Source organism: Bidens hawaiensis, unplaced genomic scaffold, assembly GCF_021521415.1.
Source record: "Bidens hawaiensis isolate Kalapana, Puna unplaced genomic scaffold, B.hawaiensis_p1.1 tig00012283_1, whole genome shotgun sequence".
Lineage (NCBI taxonomy): Eukaryota > Viridiplantae > Streptophyta > Magnoliopsida > Asterales > Asteraceae > Bidens > Bidens hawaiensis.
Window position 1 is genome coordinate 145,601 of NW_027491999.1, and position 22,362 is coordinate 167,962.

Below are 22,362 nucleotides of genomic sequence, written 5' to 3' on the forward strand. Positions count from 1 at the left end.
TCACGGTTACAACTTCATCATCCATACTTTCTTCTTCAACCACAATTTCTTCATCATCTAGATTTAATATAACAATAGATGATTCAACGTCATTTTTAATCGATCCGAATCATGCACAACTTCCTAACTAGTTAACCAGTAGAAGATCCTAACCTACTTCTATGAAATCACGTATGACATTATTAGAAAAATAATAATAATTCTCATACACGTCTTCCGTCCAACAATTTTTAAAAAGTTAAATTTCAGCCCATTAGTGCTAATTATATTAAGAAAATAGACTAGGCCCATTCACTTTTTTTTTACCAGGCCTCTTACATTAGACACTTCACTCAGCCCAATTCAAATTTGGGCATCCTTCATCTTGCACAGTCTCCAATTACTACTGTGATAGGCTTGGGTTATACCAACACCAACACCAACACCAACACCAACACCAGAGGAAGGTTATTCAAACACCAGGCGAGCATATATGAGTCGTATAGGGCCTATACGACTCGTATAGGTGTAGAGTCAGGTCATTTTCGGTCAGGAGTGTCAGATTTTATTCCTTTGTACCGTATAGCCCTTATACGAGCCGTATAAGGCTACACGACTCGTATAGGTGTGTTTTATACCAATTTAACAATCAGCCAAACAACTTTTGGTATTATCTTACAAAGCAACACACAAATCTTACATGGTTGGAGCAAGAAAAGCTGATACCTGGTCTGTACGAGCCGTATACCGTCTACATTCTATACGGCTCGTATAAACCAGAAAATAATTACAAATCTGTGGTCAAAGTACAGTCTGACATGCTGTCTATATGAGTCGTATAGATCCTATACAGCTCGTATAGGGTCTATACAGCTCGTATAGCCTGTAAAAAGCTGTCACACTGTAACCTCCGTACGTATGTTAATAAGTTAGGGCTGTACGACTCGTCTATACGAGCCTATAGACTTATTTACACACGGGTTCGGTGTTTGAATATAACCATTAACCATCCTTGTGATATTCATTTACACGTGCCCAGGTGAATCGGTATCAATGGCGCCTCATGACATACGGCGTCCGTTCAAACGCGCAGCGATCTCCGACCAACAAAAACGCCGTGAGCTGTCTCTACAACGCCAGGCTCAGCGCCGGACCCAAGCTCAGCTCCAAGCCAGACGTCTCGCCTCCTCCATCCTCTCCTTCCCAAACTCCGAACCTCAATCACTTCCCGAACCTATAGTCGAAGAACCTGAACCTGAAACTGAAACCGATGCCGGAGATATTACCGAAATTGACATCCGCCAAGCCGCTAAACTCAAAGGCTCTGAAGCTCGGCGATGGTTCGCTAGTCAGCTCATGCTTCCCGAGTGGATGATTGATGTTCCTGATCGCCTCAGTGAAGACTGGTATATTTTTTCAATTTGTTATTTAATATGTTTAGATAATTAGGGCTGCTAGAGATAGAAGAGCATGATTAATAATAAGATATTGTTGAATTGTTATAGAAGAACGTAGTTCAGATAATTAGGGCTTAATAGTTTTGGTTAATTTTACGTGGATAATTTTAATAAGAAATTGCTGGATTTGGCTATTATAGAAGAGCATCATTTAGATAATTAGGTATTCGGGCACACCCTTCTAGTTATGGTTGTATTAAGTGCTGTAAAAATCAGTGTAGGCGGTTGAGTACTGGTACTCGGTAGGGTGCCGAGGCGAGTTTTTTCAGTTTGGCCAACATTATTCGGAATCAATCGAACTTGGAGCCAGTCAGTTCAACTCAGAGAACTTGGTCAAGTCGGATATTTGTTGTTTTTGACGGAGATACCTTGAAAGAGGAGAATTAAATGATTCCTGTGTCTATAATATTAAAGAATGAATATCTGTTTTTGAATTACTTTAGTATTGAAACATGTATCGTTTTGATTTGTATTGATATTCACGTATTTTGTTATAACTATTGATAAACTAATGATATTTGACATGTATATAATAATTATTATTATTTTTTTAATAATTTACCATGCGTGTGTACTCACCAAGTACTTCATGCCTAGTCCAAGTACTAGCAATCCCCAGTCGACTGACTTGGCTGCGGCCTAGTGACTTCTGAATTATGGTTGTAGTGACATTTCTGTTGTGGCAGGTGTATCATGGTTGTTATAGGATATTACTTTTCAGTTCATATATATAGGAGACCTTTGTATTGTATTATTCGTTCTGATTGTTGATGATTGCACGCTGACGCACATTATAATATTACATACCTGTCAATGTTAGGGCTGCTAGACATACAAATTTTCAATTTTAATAGGGGGGAATTTTGGTTACTCTTTCTTATAATGACTAAAACCTGCAGGTATGTATTTGCAAGGCCTTCTGGAAAGCGGTGTTTCGTCGTTTCATCAAATGGGACAACTGTAAGCAGACTACGAAATGGTTCCCTATTACATCGTTTTCCCTCTGCTCTACCTAATGGCGCCAAAACCAAAGATAGTTCCAGATCTGGTCAATCATATTGTATACTTGACTGCATATTTCACGAGGTATTATGATGTGAATCAGAGTTTGTGCTTTTTGTTGCGATTGTTTTATTGGTTTCTTATGATTGCAGCCGGATCAAACTTACTATGTAGTAGACATGGTATGCTGGGTCTATGAATGCACTGCTGAGTTCAGATTCTTCTGGATGAACAGCAAGCTTGTTGAGTCAGGAGCTTGTGAGGCGCCCTCTACTTACCATAGATATAGATTTAGCCTCATCCCTGTTTACACCTGCGATCAAGAGGGCCTTCAAACAGCTTATACAGGTGCTGTACCTTATGTGAAAGATGGACTACTGTTTTATAACAAGTAAGCTTCTTAATGCATATATTTGTTTTTTAAGTTCTGTTCTTGCATATATTAATGCTTCAATGTGATTTTTTTTATTTAGGCATGCACATTATCAAACAGGAAACACACCATTGGTTCTTGTGTGGAAGGATGAGAGCTGTAGTCAGTATGTTATTGATACAGATAACAAAGGACAAGTTCCAAATCAACAACAGGTAACATGTGTTTTGCAGTATTCCCTAAGGATTAAATCTTTTGCAATTGGTAAATTGCTATGTGACATTTAGAATAAGAACACTGTAAAGATCTCATACAGATGATCATGCCACCATTTATTCACATACTTCTGACTATCTGCATAATGCTACAATTTTTGAAGACTTATTTTTCTGTTTATCATGAAAAGGTGGTTTTGGAGCTACAAGATAATGGGCAACTGGTTACATCTGATGATCCTCCTGTTGTACTTGGATGCTTGAATGCAACTTTCATACAAGAGGTTTGTGGAATTTTCTTTATGAAGCATCAGATGATTTTATAAAAATAACAATGACCCATAAGCTAGAAGCCAATGGGAAAATTATATAACAAAAAAAAACAAAAAAAAAAAACTAAGTTGACTTTATTGGCTTTCAATTTTACAACAAAATGATTGGCTTTGAGTTTTATAAAATCCATTCAATTTTGACCCCTGTCTAAACCATTCAATTTTGACAATTCTGATTCAATATTGCCAAATGTTTGTTTTTTTATGAAATGACGAGAGATGTTTGCTGGTTTTCAGACAGGACTGCAATCAGGAAACCTTATACGCTTTGCTGTTAATGATGGTGGATTAACGTTTGTAAATGGGAAACTGGAGAAGGCTGATTTACACTACATAGGAAAGGTCCATCGCGCACGCGCTTTTGCTGATAGTTACTCCAAGGTAATTGATTATTTATTTCTTTATTATTTTTTAAAAAAAAGGCTTATTGAAGTGATTGAGAGTTGAAACCAGCATGCGAGCATTTCTACATACCTAAAGTGAAACTTGATTTATTTGTTTATTTTTGAAATTGTCAGATTGTATTCCAATATATGGTTCGTCATTCTCCTCTACGGATAGAGCATTTGCTTGCATCTATGGGAACACAAAGTGAGCAAGAGAGCAACGAGTTGGAAATGGTTGGTTGAAGGTTTGATTCTCAAATGGTTATGTGTTATGCCACCTTTTTAATTCTTGTGTCTTATGTGGCAATAACGCTTTTAAAATATTATTGTATTATTATAATATTATTATTACAAGTAAATTCAAACCCTTACTAGCTGTGGATCTAGGTTCAACACTGGTAACCTAACCGATCTCCACTGTGGCCCAACTCTGGCTATTCAACATCAGCCAATGATCAGATGGGTCTCTGTATGTGTTTGTGTAGATGGTACATTTTTTTAGGCCGAAGGGCATAACAAGCAACTGGATTGCTAATTTAATTGTTTATAAATAATAAACACATGCAAAGTTCCATCCTTTTTTTACCATAAAATTTGTTGAGAAGAGCCAGCTCCTGCTTCAGAAATACCTTAACCAAAATTTTTAAGTTCAATTGCATTATTCTGATTTGGTGGGTGTTTGTAGGGTGTTTCCTTTCAATGGCCATTAGATCTATGGGAGTATGGGTTGGCAATCTTGCATGTGTTGCTAACGCAACTAAAAACTATACCATTATGTTACGGGGTTGTACTTAAGAGGGCCCGAACGTGCCATTGGTAGAGGGCCATGCCCCAGGTCAATGGACTAATCATAATTCATAAGTGGCCATACGCCCATACTCCCAATCGGTCGTACATGGGTAGTGCAAACACTTCTGTTGCACGGATTTTAATTGTTAAGGCGCTCTCGATTAAGAAATGGAGTAACAAGTGAGAACCCAAATGAATCTGCATAATTGAGTGAACACGGTTGTTAAACCATTTGGCACATCAGAGACTCGGAGAGTTGGGAGGGAAGGGAACTGGGAAGGGCTAGTTGACTTTGACTTGTGTTTGAAGGATTATTACCCCAAGGCTCAATTCTTTTTTTTTTCCCAACAACTACACAAACCCATATATTCATACTCCTAAACTACTTGAATAAATAATCTATTGTCATATCAGGTTTTAAACCTTGGTCTTCACTCAGAAAGAAAAGAGCCTTACCGCCCAGCCCAGCCAACGCTGTAATGGGCCCAATTCTACATCACCTTTTGAAGCTCTTTCGAGTTGAGCAAACTGTAATTTCATGAAAGAAGAAAAGAGACTCAAATTGAAAGCTCCATTGATGGAGATGAACTCTCATTCTAAGATGCACACCAGCTTTTCTTGGTTTGGGTGGCAATTCTAGTCTATCTATTTACAAATATGTCAATTTAGGTCACATATTGTTAGTAAAAAAAGGCCTGAATAACTAGATACGAAAAAATTAAAGCCAATGCATAAAAGTTGCTCTAAGTTCATTCTTGGTGTGTAAAGCATTAAATACTTGTTAAATCATTTAATAGAAAATATATATATATATATATATATATATATATATATATATATATATATATGTTATTGTTGAAATATTATCCAACCTATTAATTACTTGAAATGAAAAGGGTGTATGATTCTTAAGAGAGGGCCTGCTAACCAACCTGTCCATTTTGCAACATCATTAGTGTTATAAATGTTTTGGACATTATCATAGAGTGATTGATGCATAGGTTTGCGTGATTCTTACAATACATCAACATCATATCCATGGCAATGCCAAATGTGTGGATTTCACCATACAAGCATATAGACAAATATAAGAATCTAAGCACAAAAGGTTTAAAAAGATATGAAGTTAAAGAAAAGTAAACATAATATTTTCTCATTATTTTAGCATTGGTCTATGGACAAGACAATAATAAAAACACAAAACAATAAGAAAAAAGGTATTTCACAATAAAACACATTGAAGCATTTTACCAACATTTAGGATCTCTCAATAGTAGGTTCACACCCATCATGTACACACGCCAACACATCTCTATAGTCTCTTGATATAGTGAAGGAATCATGCACCTTCCCATCGCTACTCTTCTTGTACTCAAACAAGAGTGACGATTGATTAAAAGCAGTCATTTTCACAAACCCGAAATCATAATCCTTGTGAAGACTCCATGTAGTATTAACATCACTAAAATTCGACAAATGGGCCCCGGCCCCACCCACTACAACATGTATCGTCCCGTTTACCATGCCAGAATAATGAAACTTCTCAGAGCTCACACATTGGTCCTAAACCATCACCACAAAAATCAAAAAGATAATCATAAATATTGGTTAGCAGGTAACTGGTGGGGTACAGTATTAAGTGTTATACGTCATAAACTGGGCAAGATCTTTCATAATTATGGACATGGCCAAAAAACGCAATGTCCACTTTATATTTCTGCCATAGCTTCTGCAAACTCTCTCGTCCTAGCGGCTCAGCAAACGAGCCTGCGAGTGCATAATAAAAATCCGAAGAGTAACCAAGCACACGGTGAGCTGCAAATATAAGCCATGGTTGGTTCTTCCGGTCGACTGATGCAAGACATTTCTCAATAAACTTGTGCTGCTCACTTCCTTCCCTCCAATCATGCTCGGTGTCCGCTACACAAAAACGAAACATTCCATAATCAACCGAATACCTGCAAAAACAATCAAAACAATCTCATTATATTGAATAACTGAATGACACGACAGATATTCAAATATTAATCAAATATTGGACTTTTGTTACCAAAATTTAGCTCTATTTTCAGCAGGGACATAAAATGTGGTCTCGGCTGGGACACCGCATTCACCACCAGAGTCGTTACCATCATAAAACGATCCACTTCCTGGCACGTCACGTTCATGATTACCACTACACGAAAATTTTATAAAAATGTTGATACATGGTTGAAACATATGAGAAATTTGAATAAGTTAAACGGACCTTGCAATCATATATGGCACGACCGATGCAATGGGTTCGACTTGTGATGTAAATTGGTCCCATTGTGAAACGTACCCATTTGAATAAACGATATCGCCTATATGGAATACGACGTCTATGTTGTTAATGTCTTTAATCAGCTGGTCAGTGGTGTTAAGTGAACCGGGTTGGTAGCTATTGTACTCATTGGATCCGTCACGTTCTGCCTGAAACATATATTAAAAATATAGAGTTAGATTTAACTAAAGTACTTATATTATGAAAGTTTTGGATTTAACTGTACCTTCCCTAAGTCACCGAATATGATAACACGTTGTAGCGACTCCTGTCCCGGGTAAGGAGGCGATGTGAACGAAAACTTCTTCTTGCTCCAAATGTATGTACCATTAACTAATTTATGTCCCATTTTGTAAAAATACCTGGAGTTTGTAATAAAATTATAATATATAGGCAAATTGTATGATCAACTAGCAACAAATATAAATATTTACTTGGTATTCGGCCACAAATCTTTTAAGAAACTTGTATGTATAAAACCAGGATCACGCCAGCCAACTGTCCTTGCGGGTGAATCTGTACGAAATCCCAAATTTTCAATCTAAGAATCATAATAACCTTATTTATCAAAACTACCTAAAATTCATATTTTCTTAAAATGAACACACCACACATGCTATTTTGATGATATGTTAGTGTTCCCGCAAAAGAAAGCATGGGGCGTTCACCAACGACTCCCCACGAGACAACTGGTGTTGCCTCGTTTATGTTGTAACCACTTGTCCACGTTACCGTCATCTATATTAACACGACAAACAAAATGCATAGAACAATAAGAATGTAAAACAAGTATATTTATAATAATAACCTTTAACGGGGTCAAAGACCGGTGCAATTTGGATTTAACCATGTCTTATTTGTTAGCAAGGTATTTGTGGGGTCCATATAATAAATTTAATATAATGTAAAATTGCATTTGCAAGACTTACTTCGTTCCAAGATTTTCCTAGAGCGAGACGTGGATAAAGAGGCGCTTTGGGATTCGCAAACGAAATGAAGTTTGAATACGCCACTAATTTTGGCTGCAAATAAGAAAACATAGCAATTTTCATAAGAATGAAACACGTTATAAGTTTATAACTAAATTATTCAAATTACATGGTAGATACATACATTTGACAGTCCACCAGAAAATAAGGCAAACGAGAAATCAGCCCGTTGATTGATTATCTGAAACCTTAAGGTACTTTTGCCTGTTTTCGCGTATCCAGGATTCGAGTAATTTGCAAATGTGTACTGTGAAATAATTAAACTCAAATAAAGTTAATATTTTTCAAAATCTTATAAAACATAAAATTGAAAAATTAAACTCGCCTTTATCGGGGCAGAGCATATGTATGGAACCCGCTGCATATTATCAACAGTTTCATAGTAACAAGTGGATGCACTGCATATATTATTATAACATCCTAATTTAATATTAATCAAATTCCACAGTCAAAATGTTATTAAAAATATGATAATCAACACAAATTTACTTGAATATAGCTGGAGAAAATACTCCAATCCAATCATCATTAGACGGTTTCGGATGTTTAAGCTCCACAGTCACCCTTTCAACATCCTTACCCTTAAACATATTAACAACTAATAATTAATATCATTTTCAATCACACAAACAATAATAATATCAACTTTTATATACCTTGAGGCCAAGAACTGTGGGGTGAGCTTTAATGGAGGCTTCATCATGAAGAGCAAGAACCGATCTATGAATAGCGATTTTCGACAAGGGTTGTTCGGTGATCGGGTAATCGTCTTTGATTACATGGGCTGATGCTAAAATATTAATAACGTAAAGTGATAATATTGTGTATAGGATCTTCATTGTGGCAATTTCAGAAACAGGTTGCATTGCAGGCAAGAATATAAAATGGTTTATTTGTTTTTAATGGGATTTGATTTGGGAAGATTCGAAGAGATATCCTGTTTTCGAACTTCGTAAAGTCCAGAAAGATTGATTGTGAATGTGAGTGATCCAAACGTTAATTTGACTGACTAAGGTTAAAACTTACAAGTCAACTCATTCAGTTGTTTGTTTATACTTCAGTTTGGACTTTAGAGAACGTGAGATTCTTTGAACTCTGATATGTGGCCAACGATTACGGAGAGCAAGTCAAATTTGGACTCTTTCGTTATCACCAAAACATATACTAAATAAACTTTTATTTTAACTAGTTATTATCAACTTACAAAAATAATAAACTTCTAACTACTTTAATGAAGTTCATGTTTCAAAAAAAAAAGAAGTTATAGATGGTGTTTGGTTATTGAATCGGACTTGAATAACTTGAAATTCTTACAACGCTAAATTTAAATGACGAGTTAGACTTCAAATTTAGGTTTATCTGAATCATGTCATTATCCAAACCGAATTCTAAATTTGAACCGAAATTTGAATTTGAATCGAATTCAAAAATCTCAAAGCGAACCAATTTAAACTAAATTCTAATCCGGTATTCTGAATTTAGTTGAATTTGAATTCCGTTTTTAAATTTTCAAATTCGAATAACCTATAAATGGATTTGATAATTGCTCCCAACGATCATTTGGTTTTTAATCTTTAACGAACGGTTCGATATGAGTAGAGTAACCTATCACTTACTCGTTGACCAGCCTTGTTTTCAATACATCCTATATTTTGGATTTATCTTATAAAATTTTGAAATTTTAAGTTTATAATTGTGGTTTACTTTTATGATTTGAGTGGGTTATGTTGATTAAATAAAGGGGTAAATTCATATAATAACATCTAACTTTCAAAAGTGTTTCAATTAGGTCACTCAACTTTAAAAAGTATTTCAATTATTAAGCCACTCAAGTTTCTTATTTGATTAAATTAAAGATTTTAACATGTTTTTTTAGCCATTTTCTTTTTTGTTTCACATAGGAAATCTTTTTATCTTATTTTTTATGACGCTAAGTGGCGACATGACCCAATTTAGGAAAAATATGCATCAATGATCTAATTTGAACATTTTTAAAAGTTTATTACTATTTTATAAGATTTGCCATCAAATAAAAGATTGAGTTCAATAATAATTATACTCTGTTATATAAAAATAAATAAGAATTATACTTTAAATGGCAAGGGTATTATCGATGAAACTTTTCACAAGTGAGACCAGTAATTATCATTTTGAGTTAAAACAGGTTCTTTTACGTGTAATATCACACGTTTTCATTTATCAATGGTTAGTAAGTTGATAAGCGTATGCTCTCAGTTAAAACACATCGAACATGAGGTAGATCAAGATCAAGTCTCATGGTGAATCATCGAACGCAAACTTTTAGAAGTGTCGGTTGTTTACAACTAGGGAATTACACTATATATACTTTTTTTAAAGTAGTTTTAATTTAATGTACAGCGATTTCGTGCTTGAGCTCATGTAAATTTGACTAACACATTCACATGTTTAATATTTTGACTTATAAAATCAAGCGTGTTACAACAAGTAGAAACTTTATTCCCCTAAACTTTGATTTACTAATTTGCCAAAGTGGTAGCTTCACAACCTTCTTGTACACATGCCAACACATCTCTATAGTCCCTTGAGATTGTGAAGTTGTCATAAACTTCTCCATCAATACTCTTCTTGTACTCGAACAAAAGTGACGAGTGATTAAAAGCAGTTAGTTTCACAAAACCCCAATCGTGATCTTTATACAGACTCCAGTGTGTATTAATCTCAGCGTAATTCGATAACGGACTTCCTCCACCACCCACCACAACATGAATTGTCCCGTTCACGATACCAGAATAATCATATATTTCCGAGTTAACACATTGATTCTACATAAACAATAATAAATAAGTCAATATTCTTGAGAGTAATTACACAGATTTTACATTTATTAGGCTATATTATATAATCTTGATGTATTAATAAGTAATGGTTATTGAAGAAGGAAAAGTTGTACCTGATATATAGGACAAGTTCTTTCATAGTTATGATCATGCCCATAAAATGCAACGTCCACCTTATATTTCTGCCACAACTTCTGCAAGTGTTCTCTACCCATAGGCTCTTCAAATGCACTCTCATTGGCTAACATCCTATTTGATGAGTAACCGAGAACACGGTGAGCTGCAAATATCAACCATGGTTGTTTTTGTCTGTCAACCGAAGCTAAGCATTTCTCTATCCATGAATATTGTTCCGAACCCTCCCTCCAATCATGCTCTGAATCTGCTATGCAGAAGTGAAACATTCCATAATCCGTTGAGTACCTGTAAACATTTTAAAAGTTTTTGAGTCAAAACACAACTGACTTGTTCGAAAAATAATATACTTGTTTTTACCATAGTTTAGCTCTATTATTGGAAGGAACGTAGTACATGGTCTCAGCCGGCACACCACATTCCCCACCTGAATCCGGAGAGTCAAAGAAAGATCCAGAATTGGGAAAATCACGTTCATGGTTGCCACTGCGAAATATTATATAAAAATTTACGCTAAACGAAATATTTCTTGTATAAATTGTAAACTATAAGTATAACGGGTGTCACGCCATTCTGGCTTTGTTGACCCGACTTGACTTCATCATCTATGCTTGATGTATAAGGAACTTTATGACTTACGAAAGCCTCGAGAACTTTATTTTCTAAATTATCTACAATTATACACCCCTTAAAAATTGTATAATTTGATAAATGGTACAATTTTATTCATAAGAGATAGAATTATACGAACCTTGCAATCATATACGGTTTTGTTGATGAAATGGGCTCAATTTGTGCAGTGAATTGATCCCATTGTGAGAGAAATCCATTTGCATATGCCAAATTTCCTAAATGGAAAACTATATCATAGTTTTTATGGTCATTGATTAATTGGTCTGTGGTAATCAGTGATCCTGGCTGATAGTTGGCATACTCGTTTGAGCCATCACGTTCGGCCTAGTATGATGATAGCATGGCTATGAGAAAAAAATTTAATTGTAAAATTTGTTTCTTTTTTTTTTCTATCAATTTTTTGTTGATTTTACCTTCCCATGTCCAAATATTATAACGCGCTGCAATGAGTCTTGGCCTGGATACGGTGATGATTTAAACGAATATATTTTACTCCAAATAGTTTGTTCATTTTTCAGAAGATGCCCCACGCGGTATTCATATCTGAAAACATTTTTATACACAAATGAAGATGAAAATATATCGATATGAAAGTATAAAGATCAAGCATACATGGTGTCGGGCCACAATTCTTTTAAGAAACTAGTGTGGATAAAACCAGGACCACGCCATCCAGTAGTGCGTGCAGGCACACCTATACAACCATTAAAATATAATTTTACTATTGCCACATTTTTATTTAAGATATGCTATATGGTTGTTCGCAGTATGGTGTGGCCTATTTTACTAGAAGGAATCACTAACCACAATTTTGGGAAGTAGCATATCAAATCGACCGGTTTTACCAGTCGGTGATTTGAGCCAATTTGTGTAATTTATTTTTCATGATCATTAGTTTTCAATAAAAAAAAATTTACAATGATAAAGAAAATTCATGAATATACATAACTATATATTTCATAAATGAAAAAATATATATATACATATACTAGTAAAAGTTAAACGATCGATTCAAGGTTCCAAATCAGACCAAACCGTTAGACCTTAACAATAGACCATAAAAAGAATGGATCACAAACCGGTCAAACCAGCCAACTTGCTTCAGTTTGGGCGGTTTGGCTTGGTTTATAACCACAAGTCTCTATAAGATGACAACATACCACACATGCTACCACGGGTGAAGGTCAATGTTCCAGCCGGAGAAAGCTTTTTGTTATGGCCCTTCCTACCCCACTCAACAAGCGGGGTGGCTTCGTAGATGTTATAACCACTAGTCCACGTTACTGTCATCTACACAATCACATAACATAGAACATCTTAAATATAAAGAAGAAAATAAAATAAAATGGACAAATAAGAACTTATCGATGAAAGATGAAACGTACCTCGTCCCAAGCCTTTCCATGAGCAAGACGAGGATACAAAGGGGCCTTCGGGTTTGCGAATGATATAGGGTCTGAAACAGCCACCAACTTTGGCTGTGATTTCAAAAACATAATTAAATGCATGCTTTAAAACCATTGTAATTGAATAAATCACAAATGTGACAGAGTTAAATAATGACTCGACTCACATTTTCGAACCCTCCTGTAAACAACGCAAATGAGAAATCTGCACGTTGGTTAATAATCTGAAAGCTCAGAGTTGCTTTTCCTCTATGAACATAATCAACAGTGGAGGTTTGCAAATTTATACTGTTACAAAAAACATGTTTCATGCTATTATTTAGTATTAACAAACAAATATAAAGAGATGTTTGATATAGAGCCAAGCATAAGTAGAAAATTGCGAGAATCACATAAACATGTGTATTTTTTTTCTCTCTTTAAATTTAACACATTAGACATTTATATAATTTCCTAACCCAGTTTCTTGTATCTCCTCATCATTCAACAATGAACTTTTATATGTGTACTATACGGTTCTCGCGGTTCTCTACTTAATTCAGCTCTCTAAGTAAACGTGCCCCAACAAACATAAAACTAAAACATAATTCAGCTCTCTATACGGTATCGTACCTTTATTGGGGATGTGCATATATATGGAGCCTCTGACTGATTACGGGTTTCTGGGTAACAATCTGATGAACTATATATCACATTTATGATCATGTTTTAGAATTTGTTTTAAAAATATTCACAAGGTGCAAGCATTTAAAGAAGTATTATAGGAGTAGATACGTAAGATAAGATTAATTACCTGAAATTGGCGGGTGAAAAAACGCCAACCCAGTCATCAATTGTTGGTTCGGGGTACTCAAGATTCACATTGATCCATTCAGTATCTTCATCCTATATATGTGCATATCAACAGTTACGTCTTGTACCAATTACATGTTTATGGTTACTTATTAGTTATTAACATATGTAATGGTACTTAATTATTTTTTTTTTAATTTATTAATAAAAAATTCTTTTAATGGTATGATGGTTTCATATAAGTTATTACTGGCGATATTAGTCCTATCTGCATATTATTTAGTTCTTACTTCTTAACCCAAAGGAGGCAATGCTTGACTTGGTCTAGTTTTCATTTCGTTTAACGAACGATCATGGACATGTATTTCGTATATTCATTATAAGTAAAGAATATTATGCACTTGCTTATAAATTAGTTATACACTTGTATGCTTACGGAACATGTTTCTATTCACTAGAACAAAAAATATGAGAAATTGAGCATAATGTATACTTTATATTAGACTGTTCTAAAATATTTTATATATTTTTTCATGTAGGTTTACCATGAACAAAAATAACCTTAGTTTTCAACAAACGAACATGAATAATAAAAGCATTTCTTTTCGTTTAAATGTTGGTGCTTGAACGTTCAATAAAACTTATACAACCGAACATTGAACAAAGGATTGATATTAGTTGGCATAGGATCTTCCTACACCACAATGGATCTTCACACCATTTTTCGCCTATACGGGCCTGCCGTATAGGCCGATCTGAGTTGTTGAAGACCTATACGACTCGTATAGGGCCATACTGGCCGTATAGGCTGAAAAAGCTGTTTTTTGTGTCCCCCTCCGTACTCTTGTTAGTCATGAGGGTGGTGTATGAAGATCACATCCCTATTAGTTTGATTAATTCATAACTCAACTATTAACCGTTTTAGTATGAAAGATTAAAAATGAAGAAACTTACTAAGAAAAATTCTTTTTTAAGTAAAATACCATTGGTCTTAAACACGTCAGACGTATATATATCAACAATTCCTTCATAATTGCCCCCCTTAGTAACGGACAATCAGTTGTTATTAAAACTTCTTAAAACATCTATATACTAATTATATTGTTTTAATATATATATCCATGCCTTGAGTGTAAAATGTAGAACAGAACTTCACAGGTTGTAATGATCAAAAGAGATTATGGTGTGTGTGAGTAATGGTTATTCGAATGTTCATGCCTTGAACTTCATTTAGCACATTTAAAGTAATCCCAAGTATTAATGTTTATAAGTTATAACCCAAATATCAGTCCAATCTTAATCTTTTGAAGCCCGAATTTTACACCAATTCAAGCTGAATTGAATCACTCCTTTGACTCGTACTAATCTGATTCTGATTTTTTCCTTTTTTTAGAAAGTAGTATTTTTATTGAAAAATGAAAAATAAACAAGTAGACTCGTGCATTTTAAGAGCTAGGCTTGAACTCAAATTTCAGCTTGTTAAGAATAAACTAGTTGAACTCAGCTGGCTTGGCTTGCTCTTTAAGCAGCCCTAGTATGAGTGACAAAGTTCATATAACAATTCCCGATGTTTTGTAAATAATTTGAGTGAAAAATATGTAATCGGGCGATAATTTTCGTGGTTGCAACAAAATAAAAAAACATATATACATAGTTACTACTAGTTTATTGATACTTCTTTTATGTGACTGATTGATCCACAATTCCATTTCCTAGGCACTGTTATCAAACTAATTAGTTCTATAGATTTTAACAAAAAAGTACCAGTTATATCCATAACACCACCAACAAAACTTACTAGAATTCTAATGTGTAAAAAAAGATTAAGAAAACATTTTCTTACATCAGACCCGAGAAGAGAAAGGTTAGCACGAATGGAAGCCGATTCATGGAGAGCGATGACAGCTTTATGAATAGATATTTTAGCTAATGGTTGTTCACCAATGGGACCATGACCAACTCCGCAAACTACATCATTTGAGACCCAAAACAAGAACAATATGAAAATAAGATTACTCATTATGCACATTATATCAAACACTTTAGTACACATCTTGAAAAGACAAGACTTTTTGTTTATTTATAGGTGGTAATGGCAAAGTCATACAGTGCTAAACAATATTGTGATGAAAAATATTATATATTTTAAAGATTGTTAATGATCAAGTGGTTAGGCAATGTGATCCAGCATCCAAAATGGCAAAAAGTAAAAATAAAAAATATTTCTAGTAGTGAGAATTTCACCCCCACTAGGATAAAAGTGATCTAATATTTAACATCCTGTCTTGACTAGTATTAAACAAAGGAATCATGTAAAGCATAATTGATCAAATTATTAAGTTCAAGCAATGGCGAGTTACCTGCTTTCGTCTGAAAAAATTTATATGTGCTGTTAATTTACATGTTTTTGTCTGAATGTACCTGTTTTGATCCAAGCTTCGCTACATACTTCAAGATAATTATGGACGGACAGATAAATTATAATCGAAAACCCACAAAAGGATTCTTTTGTATCTATAAAAAATAACAAAATAAAAAGGCATATTATACTTTCAAACGAGCAAAATATTTATTTTCAAACTTCTTCGAAAAGTTCATTACATTATTACCACAAAAAGGATTATGGCACAAGGCACAAGCGCTTAAGAATGCTCAATTTATAATTGTCAACCGAATTGGAACCTAAGTTGCGAGTGTAGTAGGCTCGCAACCATCATGAACACAAGCCAATACATCTCTATACTCTCTTGTGATGGTGAACGAGTCGTATACTTCTCCGTCACTGCTTTTCTTGTATTCCATAAGTAGTAATGACTGATTAAACGCGGTTAGTTTTACAAACCCGAAATCATGATCTTTGTGAATGCTCCAAACTGTTTCCAACTCCGAGAAAGAAGACAAATGACTCCCTCCACCACCGGCAATTATATGAATCGTCCCGTTCACTGTGCCCGAGTAGTCAGATTTCTCATCGTTCACACATTGATTCTATGAAAAATGTGATAAAATGTTTGTTACATAAAGGTCACATAAGCAGTGATCAAATATGTTGAATAACAATTATTAGTTGGATCCTAAAACTATTTGATATATAAGTGCTTTTAAGTTGTTTTCAAACCATGGTACCTGATAAATGGGGCAAACTCTTTCATAGTGATGAACATGACCGAAGATTGCGATATCGACCTTGTACTTTTGCCATAATTGTTGCAAGTGTTCTCGGCCCATGGGCTCCTCAAAAGAGCCCTCAAGCCCGTACCACTCGTTTGACGAATACCCAAGAACACGATGAGCCGCAAAAATAAGCCATGGTTGTTTATGCCTATTCGCTGATGCCAAACAATTTTCTATAAACTTATTTTGTTCTGTACCGATCCTCCAATCATGTTCGGTATCGGCTACACAAAAATGAAACATCCCATAATTCGTCGAGTACCTACGAAATGATCAGACCATAGTGTTGTTACCTGATAATGTATCAACACTATGAAGACTCTTAAAACTGCTTTGATTTGTAACTTATACATGGTCATCAATAAAGAAAAAAAATGTATTTAAGGAAAAAAAAAGAAAATTGAAAACCAAACATTGTCAACTGATGGATGTAGCAATCTTAATTTGGCCACCAATTTCATTTTTTATTTTGTTTAATTATATATAAGACAGGGCAACATATAATTGGAAACTTAGAAAAAGAAATGGTTTCTCAATGAATAGTTAGATTGGATTGTTTAGGTTGAGCATGCGAAAGAAAGAGAAATTAATTTATTTTAACTTTTTTGAATGACAGTTTATTTTAATAACTATAATACGTTGTGACTCATGAACGGAGGTAACTAGTCTAATAGCAATGCACATATATATTAGTGAGATACCAAAATTTTGCTCGGTTTTCTGCAGGAACGTAGAACAATGTCTCGGCTGGCACGCCACACTCGCCACCCGAATCGTCAGTGTCGTAAAACGATCCACTGTTTGGCCAATCACGTTCATGATTTCCACTGAAAATGCCAAAATATACACTCATTAACATATGACATGGGCTTCAAAATAACCTATAAGTTTTGAATTTATAAATTTAAAATAGGTCGAATTATGTGCTAGCCTGGCAACCATATAGGGGACCTTTGAAGTAATGGGCTTCATTTGGGCCAAAAACTGATCCCATTGAGAGATTATATCCATTCGCATACGACATATCTCCTATGTGCAAAACCATATCGAAATTTCCCAAATCTTTTATTAGTGTGTCCGTTGTATTGAGTGCACCAGGATGCTTGTTGCTATACGCATTAGCGCCATCGCGTTCCCCTATTCCCATATCTCCAAATATTATTACGCGTTGTAACGAGTCTTGGCCGGGGTAGGGTGACGCTTTGAACGAGTATGTCTTGCTCCAAACATACTCGCTGTTTTGTAACATATGACCCATTCGGTACATGTACCTAAAAATGATTACAATCAAAATTAATTAAATCTGTTGTAACTAGCCAGCTCCTACTTGGACCAGCTAGAAATAAGAAAACATGACAAAAGATTCAAACATTAAAAAACTTGGGATAGGATCGCAATCATGTGGCTTATAAGCAAGAGATAGAAAAGTTTCGACAAGCCAGATCATGTGACCCAGCTATTGAACCCTAATTTCGTCATTTACTACTACGATTTCATTACAAGATAGCTTCCCCTAATCTATAGAGTTTGTAAAACATGTAAATCAAAGATTGACTATTAGTACGCATTTACGTACGTCTAAAGGTCCGGCCCAAGGGGAGGGCGAAGAGGCCGATGGACCCAAGACACTCTCCCGAGAGGCCCATAATTGTAGAAAAAAAAAATTTATATTTTATTTATAGTTTTGTTTTAACACAAAAGCCTACAAAATGACTCTTTGGTTGAATGGAAAGTTTCCTAGATTATGAAAACAAAGGTCATGGGTTTAATTCACACAATTAGTATTCTTTTTTTAATAAAAAAAACTCTCATTTGTTTCATATGATTTATTTTAGTAACATGTTTCACACAATCGATTTTACAGACCCATTTTTTTAATCGTCCCAAGCCCCAAAATTTTAAAAGGTTTTCAGAGACGGCCCTACGTCTTCATAGTAAGATTAATTTGACATTTTGTAGATTCTCAAATTTGGCAATACTTGCTAACTTTAGAATTCACTATAAAATGTTTTGGTTTCGCGTAGGGGTGCAAACGAGCCTAGCCTAGCCCGAGCTCGACTAGGCTCGAGCTCAGCTCGTTTAGCTTACACAGAGCTTGAGCTCGAGCTCGGCTCGTTTCGAGCTCTATTTTCAAAGCTCGAGTTCGGCTCGTGAGTAGATTTTCAAGCTCGAGCTCGGCTCGGGCTCGGCTCGTTTACTATAAATCAACTAATTTTTATATAATTATAATTATATTTATATGCATTTTTTTCTATTATAACTTCATTTATGTATAAAATAATATATATTATTTAGATATTTTTATTTATTTTTTATAACATTATATATATTAATTAATAATTATTAAATATATATTTTAAAAAGTTATATAAATGACAGGCTCGTTTAGGCTCGCGAGCCGGCTCGAGCTCGATAAGTGAAGCTCGGGCTCGATTAAGCTCGGCTTGATCAAGCTTTTTAACGAGCCGATCTCGAGTAGCTCGCGAGTAGCTCGGCTCATTGGCACCCCTAGATTCGCGTTAGACCATGTGTAGTGGATGGAGCTCCTATGGGAGTTGAATTAGGTAACATACTCCATGTTTGGCCAAAGATTCTTTAAGAAAGCCGTGTGTATGAAGCCTGGATCACGCCATCCTACACTTCGTGCTGCTCCTCCTGCACATATAAAGATCGTGCTTGATGCATACGACGACATAGGTAATGGAAAGATGCATGATCAAATTTGGACGGAGAAGAGGACGAGATTGTTACCACACATGTCGTTTTGAGTGAATGTTAGTGTTCCAGCGGGTGAACGTGCTTGTGATTGTGTTTGGTGATGGGCCTTCATGCCCCATTCAACAAATGGCACTGCTTCATCTATGCTGTAGCCGCTCGACCATGTTACCGTCATCTTTTCAAACACCAAATCATCAAGGTGAGCCATGCTATTGGATTATATATATGTGGGATTTGTTTTTGGAAACTAAAAGTTAAAACTAACTCACCTCATCCCAAGACTTTCCATGAGCAAGGCGTGGATAGAGAGGTGCTTTCGGGTTTGCAAACGTTATTGTATTCGACACTGCTTTTAGCTTTGGCTGCAATTTTACGATATTTGAGTTAGTAAATTAATTAACTTAATTTGGGCAGCAGGATAACACCAACACGTACCTTTGACAAGCCACCTGAGAACAATGCAAAAGAGAAATCGGCACGTTGGTTTATGATATGCAACCTTAGTGAACTTTTCCCCGATTTCATGTAATTCGGATTTCCGTAGCTTACGTTCATGAACTGTGATCAAAACATTTATCTTCAATTTGTTTCAATGGAAACAGAAATTTAAAACTAAAGATGATGGTGTTTATAATGAGGGTAACAAAGTAACAAACTAACAATGTTTGGTTACTTGTTGAAACTCTGGCCATAATAACCGGATAACAATAGTCTTCAAATTGGACCCTCTGGAATAGGGACAATAACCAGAATATGTATTCGGCCAGTCAAAGAAAACTAAGGATATTTTTGGTTGGAGGTAATGAAATGAAGAAGGAATGGAATGGAATGGAATGGACAATGGAATGAAATTGATCATTCCATTCCTTTGTCTTGTTTGGTTAACCTATGGGAATGAAATAAATTATTACTTTATGTTGTTTGGTATCCTAAAAAAATATATGATTGAAATAAAAATAATAAAAACACTCATATCTCAAAATAACTTTTTTTACAAAAAAATAAAAATAAAATAAATCGCAATGGCGATGGCGGTGGTATTAGCTCCGGCGACGAAAATGGTGGTGGCAGTGGCGACTGTGGAAATGGGGGTGGCGGTGGTCAACCGGTGGTAGCATTGGTAGTGATGGCGATGGTAGGGTGGCGGTGATGGTCAGGCGGCGGTGACAATGTTTTCGATGGTTACAACGATGATGGTGGCGACGGCGGTGGCGGTGGTTGCGCTGGTGGTGGCGGAGGCGGTGGTGGTGGCGTGGTGGCGATAAGGTGTCGGTGATGGCAATGGTAGTGGTAGTTGTTGTTGTTAGGTGGTGATGGTGTTGTTGAGAAAGTAGGGTAAAGGAGGAATGGAATGAAAAAAAAGAAAGAGGGTAGGAATGAATGATTTTGATGGAATGAGATTCCATGTGTAATAGATGATTCAATTCCATTGAGCAACCAAAAACCACTTTTTTCATTCCTGCGTAATGAATCATTCCATCTCCCCTATCATTCATGCATACCAAACGCTACCTAAGTGTCCATCTAACCAACCTTTTTCTTATGATATCCATCCTCAATTTCGTCGACCCTCTCCATTTTTAATCAATAGCGATGAGATTTTAGCCAACGAGATTCTGCTATATGTCATAAAACTATCGGATCGATAGTTTAAAATAAAAAAAAATTAGGCGTCCGACCTTTTTGGCTTTCAACGAGAATTTTTGGACAAATGACAGAATCTAATTGGTTAAAAATCTCATTGATTCGCCGAATAATGATTAAAAGTCGTCGATTCGACGAGATTTATGGGTGAATGTTTTGGGAACAAGATGATCAAGTGGAGTTTTCTTGACTTTAACTGGTCAAATGAACATTTTGATCATTCACCCTCTAGAATATATATAGCTCCATCGTTGATATATTTATTATTTTAATCATTTGAGAAATAAAAATGTCACCTTTATAGGAGATGAACATATATATGGAGATTGTATTCTTGTATAATCTTCAAAAGAACAAGTTGATCCACTGCCATTGCAACATGATCCGTCATATCATACACTTTCACCAACAAAATTAAACACAAAGAAAAATAATTTAAGCAGACTTTACTTGAATTTTGCTGGTGAAAATAATTTAAGCAACCCAATCATCAGCCGATGGTTCAGGGTGGTCAACTTGGATGGTAACCCATTCAGTACCTCACCCTTCAAAAAAAAAAAAAATCAAATTAACTTTTAATATAAACAAGTTAATTATGCTAAAGATATGACTGGTACCTTTAAGCCAAGAACATGAGGTGACGCCTCAACGGAGGCATTTTCGTGGAGGTCTAAAACCGCCTCGTAGATTGCAATATCCGCTAGCGGTTGCTCGTTAAATTTGGTAGAACCGCCTTGGCGGTGGCCACCCGCTAATGTTTGATAGTGATGAGATGAAGCATGTGTTAATGGATTAATGAAAATTAATAAAGTTAAAAATGGTACAAAAAAGAAACATAAAAATCGAATGTTCATGCTGTGTTTGCTGAATAAAGAAACGGGCACTAGTTGAATGAATATTTGAAATGGCTGCATAATTTATAGAAAATTATTAACCATGCATCGTTCAATTCATAAATTTGACTTCTTGTTTATTGGATATTTGTGTAATTAAATAATTATAATAATTGCATTATGCGCTTCTGAACAATGAGGGCACCTCTAAAACATAAACGATAATTAAACAATTCAAAAAGTAAAAAACAAATAGTTAGCATCGAAGAAAAGAATAAAGATAGGATCAAAGGAGGGTAAATGTGATCTTGACATTAGTTTACGGCTTCAAAAATAAGAGTACGAGTTTCCCATCATGTGATCACTACTAAAACTAATTAA

At 35.2% G+C, this 22,362-nt stretch overlaps 2 protein-coding genes and 2 pseudogenes across 3 annotated transcripts; 1 reads left to right on the forward strand and 3 right to left on the reverse strand.

Moving 5' to 3' along the window:
• The first annotated feature begins 1,003 nt into the window (after positions 1-1,003).
• Positions 1,004-4,237, forward strand: LOC143540593 (uncharacterized). Its single transcript, XM_077033610.1, has 7 exons — positions 1,004-1,385; positions 2,336-2,522; positions 2,591-2,829; positions 2,912-3,026; positions 3,218-3,310; positions 3,596-3,739; positions 3,877-4,237. Exons 1-7 carry the CDS (start codon positions 1,033-1,035, stop codon positions 3,985-3,987), a joined length of 1,242 nt encoding a protein of 413 aa, XP_076889725.1. The 5' UTR covers positions 1,004-1,032; the 3' UTR covers positions 3,988-4,237.
• A 1,532-nt stretch (positions 4,238-5,769) lies between these two features.
• On the reverse strand, positions 5,770-8,676 carry LOC143540595 (putative inactive purple acid phosphatase 27). Its single transcript, XM_077033611.1, has 12 exons — positions 8,484-8,676; positions 8,317-8,408; positions 8,153-8,225; positions 7,952-8,074; positions 7,768-7,860; positions 7,447-7,576; positions 7,273-7,354; positions 7,065-7,200; positions 6,782-6,987; positions 6,584-6,709; positions 6,182-6,491; positions 5,770-6,096 (listed from the first exon to the last, which is right to left on the reverse strand). Exons 1-12 carry the CDS (start codon positions 8,664-8,666, stop codon positions 5,791-5,793), a joined length of 1,860 nt encoding a protein of 619 aa, XP_076889726.1. The 5' UTR covers positions 8,667-8,676; the 3' UTR covers positions 5,770-5,790.
• Positions 8,677-10,325: 1,649 nt separating this feature from the next.
• LOC143540576 (putative inactive purple acid phosphatase 27) lies at positions 10,326-15,632 on the reverse strand (annotated as a pseudogene).
• A 662-nt stretch (positions 15,633-16,294) lies between these two features.
• Positions 16,295-22,087, reverse strand: LOC143540596 (putative inactive purple acid phosphatase 27; annotated as a pseudogene). The gene is made up of 11 exons (XR_013136616.1): positions 21,768-22,087; positions 21,599-21,696; positions 21,445-21,514; positions 19,940-20,062; positions 19,774-19,866; positions 19,538-19,679; positions 19,360-19,441; positions 17,718-18,057; positions 17,488-17,613; positions 16,739-17,048; positions 16,295-16,600 (listed from the first exon to the last, which is right to left on the reverse strand). The product of XR_013136616.1 is annotated as a putative inactive purple acid phosphatase 27 (transcript).
• Positions 22,088-22,362: the final 275 nt, after the last annotated feature.